This window comes from Setaria viridis, chromosome 2 (assembly GCF_005286985.2).
Source record: "Setaria viridis chromosome 2, Setaria_viridis_v4.0, whole genome shotgun sequence".
NCBI classification, from domain to species: Eukaryota; Viridiplantae; Streptophyta; class Magnoliopsida; order Poales; family Poaceae; genus Setaria; species Setaria viridis.
Window position 1 is genome coordinate 4,234,765 of NC_048264.2, and position 9,445 is coordinate 4,244,209.

Below are 9,445 nucleotides of genomic sequence, written 5' to 3' on the forward strand. Positions count from 1 at the left end.
GACAGATGCTTTGCTTGTAGTAGGATCGCTTTGGGGCTGGGCTGGATTTGATGTGACTGTCGCTCTCTCTTTCGTTCGCCGGCCGGCGACTTTATCTTTTACGTGCACCGCACTGTTGGATGTGGTCGTCGGCGTCGGCGTCCGGAACAGCGGTGCTTTTGCTTTTCTTCTGCTCGAGGCCGGACGGCCGGTAGCTGCTCGGGGCAGAACGGCATCGCCAAGGCACATGAGATTCCGTTCAAACCCTGCTATAAAACAAAAAGATAAACTAAACCTACCTGCAGATCACAGTAAACAATCCTCTAGTTCGTTCCAGATTTACATCAGTATGTGCTCACATCACATGTACCAAGCACAGGCCCTGGTTTGACTCCACATTAAAATAGACTCCACATGCAGCGATGCAGGGCAAGAGGATCAGTACAAAATGGCACCGGTACGCTCAGCAAGGGGTCAAAGCAAAGCTCCCAATCCGAGCCACAGCTGATCTGATCCTGAATTTGGACTGGTTGGCATCTGGAAGAAATTGCTCGTCCTAACAACCTGTTTTCCTGGGATTCTCTGTCAAATGGCCAGATGGGATGCACTTGGGAACTGCACGACACGCTGTTTCTGTACGTAGCACCAGCAGAGACGATGCAACTTGGCTCCAGCGCCCTGGCAACGGCGTGCATGAATGAACCAAACATGGGGCCATGGGGGAGAAGATGTATCAGTGTCACACTAGCATGTGGCTCCACTCGGCTAGACATCAAAAGGTTGGGGTCAATCAGTTGCGAGCAGAGGTGTGTTAATTTCACCACGGTTTAGACAGCAAGAGACGTCAACAGGAGCTTAACGACACTGGCACACCTTGATTCAGTAACCATGCATTTAGCACACACGAGATGGGATGGAAGAAAAGCCTCAGTTTTTTGCTTCTTCTGGCCATTGGCGGGCTCATGAAACCAACAAGTCATGAACTGAAAACATGTCAAAAAATAGCAGGTTGTTCACTGCAACACCAGGGCTTTCAAGGCATGCATTTGCACCAGAGCAAAGCCTTCATGGATTAATTGGAGAAAAGCATCATGGAGGAGGTGCTAAACCAATCCCTTTGTTACACACAGACACAGCAATGAGTGCAGCAAATGCATGCCTCCCTGAACTGCTCTCAAGCACAACAGAAAAGGCATCCACATGATTGTTGTAGCCATGCAAAGCCTCTCTCACACCCTATCATTCCTCCCTCAGGCTTAGGGACAATTAGATCCTAAAGCTAATTCCCGGTATCATTGCCTTAAAACAATTCCACAACTTGCATGGGACACACTGCTGAGTTTTACAAAGTTTCTAAGCTTAAAGAAAAAGAAAAAGAAAGAGGTGAAGAAATTAACATTCGGCGTTTGTTGACATTCCAAGGTCCAACTGAAAAAAGAGGGTGAAACAAAATATTTTGCTAGGAGGAACTAAGAGCCTAAAGTTGGATGAAGTGTATAGTTAGTGACATGGGCTGATCCTTTTCCAACGACACAAGCTTCGTCGTCTTCCGATGGCAAGCAGCAAAATTGCCCAATGTCCTGCAACAACACAACTAAAACATCATTTGCTAGCTCGGTTTTCACAGAAGAAAGGATGATGTAGCCAGATGAGTAAGAAAATGTACCTTTTATGTTAGTATTTGCACATTCTTTCTTCAGTATCTGCCATCAAGGACGCCAAACAAGGAGAACATTAGGTTTCAGTCCATAACGAATTAATGATTGACAGCCATATCTTTGATGCTAAGCATGTCTCTCAAAGTGGCAAACAGATCGTCAAAGGTAAATTATTTAATCTTACTCACATCTGATCATCTAGTGAGCTGAATCTGGAACCCTACATATAGAACATTTGACCAACCTCCTAACCTGCAGTGAAATACAAATACAAGTCAACTCCTTGCCAGAAAGGAAAAAAATGAAGGCAAAGTCAACAAGGTACAGACATGCATTTATAAGCCTCAATGCAACCTGAACAAAGTGCAAGGTGTAGTATCATTGGGAACTTTTCCGTGACCAAGAGAAGTTAGCTCACCTTACATCATGCTATAAGTCAACTCAGTAAAACTTTATTTCTCTGTAGCTCTGAGAATGCGGCAAGAGCTCTTCCACCTCAATTCTAGAACTGAAATAGCCCATGTTTCTCCTCCTCTGGTGTACAATGTCAACCTCTGCCAAGAAAATACTGTACACCGGCCTATGGTCGGAGAAACGAGATTCTCCACGAACATAAGACAGCTGATTGAGGCCGTTACCATACCAGAGAATCCGATCACACCTGTTCATTCATTAGCAAGTTATAAAAAGAATAAAACCTTCAGAAAAAAAAACGCAGCAAAACATTTAAGTGTTGTCTACGTAATATTAGCTAAAGAAAACTACCATGCTGGTGTTCTCCTCTTTTCTTTGGGGTGCATGCCCTCTCCAGCATACCGATCTGAGTTGAATGAATATTTGTATGTGGGAGGAAAATATATCCTTCCTTCTTTCCAACCTTGGAAAACTCGTCCATACCTTTGTTGCATGCGGAGCTGTTTCATAAGAGGTAAACTCACAGGTTTGTCACAGCCTTCATAATACCAAAAAGAAAAGGGGGACAGGTAGAAGGGGTAACAACATAGAATTCATTTTCAATCCTTTTATGATGAAACAACTTCATGTTCCAATTTTATTGATTGCTAAAGTATATTTGAGAACCTCTACAACGGAACAGACATTTGCAGTAAAACTGAAATGAATACTATTGAAAGAGGACCGCAAATTACCTGATCTTTCTCCAATAATTGCTTCCAGTTATGCATTTCCACAAGAGCTTTTGCCGAACAGTACGACAGGGCAATCCGATAATTCAAATCCCCAAGCCATATAATACGACTGCAATTTGTAATTGGGTGCATAAACAGTTAAAAACAAGTCTGCACTGGCTTCTATATTAATCTGCTGAGGGACACGAATAAAGCCTTACTCATGCTCAAGAATTGTTTCAGGTGACTTAACATCACCAGAACCACGAACCCGAGGGAATCTGGTCTTCCTTAAAATTTCCAGAACATCGGAATTCCTGCGCAGTTCATCACCTTCCTTTTCCCCTGAGGTCAAATGACAACAGATGAAGCAGAAGCTTGTCTGGTGCAAAGACATGCTTATTGAAATTGAACCCTGCAATAAGAGAGAGAATCTTACAACAAGAAATTTATGAAATTGACAAAGACCAAAATATCATAGTGAGGGATATCTACATGATTATTAATTATATGTTACCTTATTCCCAAGATAGCCCATCAATCCTCTGCCGACACAAGAAACTTTCAAGTTTCTCACATCGTCTCTTATTTCATTGCGTACCCAAACTGTGAGAAATATGCCAACCATTTGTTTGCTGGCAACTAAGCAATACCTGAAGAGCCAAATGTACATTCAATGAGTTAGTTCACAGGACTCAAGAAGCATAAATACGTGGTGCAGTATAATGCCTTATTAATTATTCACAATACCTAGAGCTGTTTGATTGCTCATCATTCTGTTCAGAAGGTGCAGATGCAGTGTAGCTATGAGGGAATGGTGAAAATTGCGCAGCATCGCTCACTTCCATATCTATAATCTCCTCATCAGGTGATCCAGGGCATCTCAAATTTCCATCAAAATCGCTAGGTCTGCCTCCCAAGTTGACTGGATCGCAAACGCTAAACCTGCGATCCAGTCTTGGCTGTGGGAACATGTAGTCCCCATCCATTCTTAAACTACGGCTGAGGTTGTGGAACGACCGCCGGTGGAAGAAAGGAAAATTCTCCTGCCTTCTCGCAGACCCCTCAAAATCAGCATCTAATTCTACAACTGGATCCAGGACCGGTGAAGGGGTATGATAGCCACCACAACCACTAGCTCCAGGATTCTTGTTCAGTGTACGCCTGATAAGGGACACCCATTTCTTGGCTGGAAGGTTATCTTCAGTGCCAAGAACGTTTCCAGCATTCAAGGGAACAATCTCCTGAAACCTATCAAAGATTGAAATATCAAATTAATTGAAATGGCCTAAAATAACTACCATCTAAATTAAGAGAGATATCAGCAGGAAAGGCCATCCAACACACACCCTAGTACATAGATATCGGCAGGAGGAGAGGTATGGAGCCATTCATCTAAATTCAGCCCCCTTGGTGGTGACTTACCACCGACATTCCACGTCGCAGCAAAGATCCTACATGCAAAATGGACATAATCGAATGATGAATCAGATTACCTATAGCACATTGTTGCACAGTCAAATTGCAAGGCAATATGGATAATGATTAAAGGAACAGAATATTCTGAACAATCTACTAAACTGATTTTTTTAAATTACAAACAGACATGATGGCCCTAGAAGATAAACACACATGGTGAATCAATGGTACCTGTAATCTTGGACTTCAGTCAGGCGTGCTACATCGAAATTATTCTTCCCTCGGCGAGCGCGTTCAGCACTCCGCTTGGATGATGACCGGTCTACAGGCCCACAAGGAACAACATGCGAGAGCAATCATTTAACATGGCAGAAGAAAAGAGATGATGCAGAACAAAGATTGAAAGTAGCTTAACAAAGTGGAACTGAGCAGCAGTCAGCAGCTGTGGTGGGGAAAGAAAGCTGCATCTCTGGAGCTGCAGTAAGAGAAAGAGAGAGGGTGTGTGGTCCAAATGGTTCATTGCAGTATTGCACCATACCAGTTCTGCTTTTCTTGGCCGTGCTTGCACTTGCTTCGCTCGCGGAGCACCTGGGCCTCCATGATCCACCACCTCCATCCCTTCCTGGAATGGTTCAAGCGAGCAGTTGAGCACAAAAGGAACCAAAGAACCAAACATAAAGTAAAAGGTGCTTGCTTTGCTCGTGATCTTTGATGAAATCTCTATCCGATTCAGTAAGAAAGTTAGCACATACTACACAGGAAAATAAACGGGATAGATATGAGAAGCATACAGACGGATGAGTCACTCCAGGCAACATCAGCCAAATATTTTTTGCAGGATTTGTGGCAAAAAGGCCGTTGGTTGGTTGGGGCATCTACAGGACTTGTGCATCACTAGATCAAAACTGGAAACTGAGATGCACCGGCAGATACTATCAATGAGTAGGAACAGGAACAGATGCGTGTGACAAGGACACCCACTTGGTTGCTCATCTACCTTTGAATCAACACTGGGAATCTAATGTGGATAACTACAAACATAACAGGGTGTTAGGATAGGATAACCCCAACCTCAAGCAATGGACTTCCTTGGGTCAGGCAAGTTATTTCCCCAAACCAAACACCAGCGGCAAAGGTAAAGGATGCATACCATTTGGGGGACTAGGATGGGGGCTCTCATAATTAATCCCAAAAATAAATGCAGAGGACATAAACAAATTAATCCTAACAAGGAATGGGCTGCAATCACTGATGTTGGAACAGCATGAACGATGCATTAACCATACCCTGGCCGGCGTCGGAATCAGCATGGAAGTCCTGCGCCTTGGGCCGGATGTTGAACCACTTCCTCACGAGGGACTTGGACCACGAAAGCTACATACACACATGGAAAAAGAAGAAGAGGAAAAAGATGAGCAGCGGATCACGAAATGGAAAGAACACCTACAACCTGAGGAAAAATACAGCTCAAATGAGCAGCAACAAGACGGAAAGCGATCTATCCGATCGAGAAAAACTGAAAACTCATTGAACTACCTTGCTCTTCTTGGTGCTCTCCTCTGTCATTGTCTCATAGCTCCTGCCTCCTGCTCTGCAGGCCGCGGACAGCAAGAGGGATCTGTCACCCCGCCGCCGCCGCAGCAAGCCGTGATCCTAGCGGCCGGAAACCTCAAATCCAGGATCCAATCCTCACCAACGGCGGGGCTTCCGCCCGGGATCCTCGAATATCTGACCAAATTAGCCACGGACAAGGCCCAACCAGCCGGCCGGCCGCCACAAGCCGCGCCAAGATTGGAGTTTTCCGGCGGCGGAATCACCAACCTTGCAACCAGTCACCAGCGGGAGCACAAAGAACAACCCGAGAGAATCTCCCCCGCCGGCAATGCAGCTGCCGCCGCCCTCCCCGCCACCTTAGCCGCTAGGACGCAGGAGATGGGATTCGTCAGTACCAAAGGCCGCCTACTACTTGTAGCCTTGTAGGAGGAGTACTTTGATGGTAGCAGATACAAGGGGAGCTGGGAGCTAGGACATGGGGTGGGGTGGCAGAGGAGGAAGGGAGGACGACAAGGGGAGAGAACGGAATGCTTGTGCGCAGGTGAGAAAAAAGGAGGTGGTGGAGGAGAGAGAAAGCAAGGCGAGGCTTCTTGTTTGTGTGTGCTCTCTCTCCTTTTGCTGCTCTTTTCTCTCTCTACTCTGTTGCTCTCTCTCTGTCCCCAACAGCTCGCGCTGGCTGCTTTGCTTTGGGCTTCTCTCCCCTCTAGCTTTTCTCGACCTTGTCGCCAAAATCCAGGGAGGAGGGGAGGAAAAGGGAGGAAGAAGAGGCAAGGCAAAGCTGCGGGGGGTGGTGGTGGTGGTGAAGCAGAAGGAACAGGGAGCATAAATGGCAGTGGACTCGAGTGGTGTGGACAAAGCAGTTTGATGGTCGCCCCGAGGGCAATATGGGAACGGAATAAAAAAAAACAGCTGGCCAGTTTTTAGGATTTCTTTGTATGCCATTTGCGGGGGAAAAGAAAAGGAATATTGCGAAATATATGCCATTGGCAACCTTCGTGTTGCCATTTCTATGACAAGTATGTTCCTATCAAGGTTCCTCTCAAGCTCCATGAGTGGGGAGAATTTTAAACACCACTCCGTGAAATTAGACCTACGTATATACTCCCTCCGTTTTAAATTGTACGTCGTTTTGGCTTTTCTAGGTGTATGTCTAGACACATAATAATATCTATGAACTAAAAAACCAAAACGACCTACAATTTGGAACGGAGGAAGTAGCTGGCATGTAAAAACAAGTTATTGCTAGCATTGAAAAATCATGCGTGTTACATGTTCTCACATCACTAGACATGTAACGGGTTCATGATTGATTGTGTCTGTTGGAGCTAGAGCGTTTCTGAACAATACATGGATACATATTTCATATTACCCTTCATTTGTAAATCAAATCCCCTACTTTTACGTTACTAAATTAGAAGCATATGTTCTTTCAAGCTACTTTGAGCTATACCTGCAAATTCGGGATAAAATCCAATTACCCACAAGTGCACCAACCAACTACGCCACCATGCTTGAGGCCTACAGATTCATATAGAGTATGAACATATATGAAAAGGAATAATTGGATTCCTAAGGGACCAAGGAAAAACAGATATTAGTTTCACAAAAAGCAACTAGAGTACCGAACAATCCAAGAGAACCTGTTCAAAGCCTTCTCAGAACCTGTTCAAAGCAACTAAACAACACTGTAACTTTGTATATTTTTATCTTTCAAGACCTTCATCCTCTTTTTAATATAATAGGCAGCTCTCCTGCTGCTTCTTCAGAAAAAAGAGAACCCGTTCCTAGAATAACTTTATTTAAAAAACTATAAAAAAATTATATCCAATTTTGCTAGATTGCTAAGACTTTTGTCGGTACTTAAACTGCCAACAGCGCCCATCAACACTTGTAGGTGAGTATTTTTAAATATTTTGTTGTTACCAACGAAATATCAATATTTTACAATTAGACATTAAAATAATATTGTTCTAATAGAATCTCAAATAGAACAAACTTTTTTTTTCCTAATAGCCATTCCAATGGCCCCACGCATGCAGTTCTTGCCGCCTTCCTAGTTCCAACCAATGAAGAACACCAACAATGAGAGAGCAAAAACCATCAATAACCAGTGGCCTATGGGGCTAGTTGCTACGGTATAGCCCACAGGAACCCCCAAACCAGCAAAGACATCGCCTAATGCCTACCCCTACCACCAGTCCACCACCAGCTACTCACAAAATTACTGTTACAAGTGGCAATGAAGCACACTGTTACTGCTACCCCCGAAAAAAGAAAGTGGCAATGAAGCACACCGATGGGCCCCGGGTGTGGGGCCCGTGGGCCCACGCGCGGCTGCCCTCGGTGATGGGTCTCGGCACAGTGACTGTGCGCAACCCCTGGCCCACTCCCTGACAACCATCAGCCGGTCGTGTGCTGCTGCTGCTGCTGCTGCTGGACGGATACGGTCTCGCGCAGCGCAACAGTGCCGTCACTCACTCCTGCTACCGCGACGCGGCCTACGCGCTGCGCCGCGTGTAGGGCCCACTGACATGTGGGACCGTGAAGTGCTGGTCCCATAAGTCAGCGTGCTCGTTGGCCGCCGACGGGGGTCCGCGTTGGTCCGGGGAAGGGAGCTTGCCCTGCTGGTTGGTGATATTTGTTGCTGCGCGTCTGCGTCTAAGCACATTGGATAATCGGCATCCTGATCCCCTTCCTGTGGCGCGAAAGGAAAAAAAAAAAAACAGTGGAAGGACGACGACATGGCTTGCTGGTGCCGGCTGCCATGGATGATCCTGTCAAACTCGATCAAGGTCAGTGAACAGGGAGGGGACAGTGCCTGACGGCACCGTTCGTTGTTCTGTTGCTCTCATAGTCTCATCTCATCCCAGGCGACTCGTTCATCTCGACTAGGTGCCTTGGATGGTTGGTTCTTTGGTTGGTTGGGCTCAAGTGAGGCTACGCGTCTCATGCATCTCGAGCAAAGCGGTCGAGAGCATGCATTGACCAATGCAACGTCAGGTCGCTCTGTAGTAGAGCAATAATTGGAGCACATCTCTGCATGTATGTGTGTGTGTGTGTGTGCACCTTTTTCTTGCATTGGTTTTATTTTTTATGGGTGTTTTGGTGTTGCATATGCGTACGGAGCAATGAATTAATTGGTCGCTATGTACCGACCGTGTGGAGAGATATGATAACATGATTGGGACAATGCGTGGGACGTGCACGTGTATAGTGACACGGTGTACGTGTACGTACGTAGCTGTAACGCCAGGAGGTGCAACGGCACGCACAGTATGTGTGGGCCCTCTAGCAGCTAGCAGTGTATCAATAATCTTAGTGAGAAACAAGTTGCATGGATGCATCAGAGAATTTGCTTCGTGCACATACGTACGTACGGGCGTACGTACGTACGTCGTTGCTTGTTGCCTTTTTTTTTTCTTCTTTTGAGTTTGGCCATCGGTCGATCCATGCCTGCCCGTATATAGCCTTTCCACATGTACGTTTGTCTAGCTCCTCGCACAGTCCCAAACGAAAAAGACAGCGACGGTGCACGTATGTGTACGGAGGGGCGCACACACACACACACACAATGGCACAAGCTTTGCGATGCTTTTTGCATACGATGATCGTGTCGCCGTAACGCGTATTCAGCAGCGGCGTACGTCGTACAGCAAGCTCTCGATGATGATACGATCGTCGTGCCCGTCGCTGTCGATGTCGAGATCT

General features: G+C 45.8%; 1 protein-coding gene across 1 annotated transcript; it reads right to left on the reverse strand.

The window, feature by feature from the left end:
* Positions 1-1,253: 1,253 nt before the first annotated feature.
* On the reverse strand, positions 1,254-6,563 carry LOC117845090 (type I inositol polyphosphate 5-phosphatase 4). Its single transcript, XM_034725993.2, has 14 exons — positions 5,720-6,563; positions 5,470-5,557; positions 4,722-4,805; positions 4,415-4,505; positions 4,114-4,218; positions 3,515-4,015; positions 3,282-3,417; positions 2,986-3,179; positions 2,786-2,894; positions 2,403-2,551; positions 2,056-2,298; positions 1,826-1,889; positions 1,646-1,682; positions 1,254-1,559 (listed from the first exon to the last, which is right to left on the reverse strand). The coding sequence occupies exons 1-11, from the start codon at positions 5,747-5,749 to the stop codon at positions 2,079-2,081; spliced, it is 1,707 nt and encodes a 568-aa protein (XP_034581884.1). The 5' UTR covers positions 5,750-6,563; the 3' UTR covers positions 1,254-1,559; positions 1,646-1,682; positions 1,826-1,889; positions 2,056-2,078.
* Positions 6,564-9,445: the final 2,882 nt, after the last annotated feature.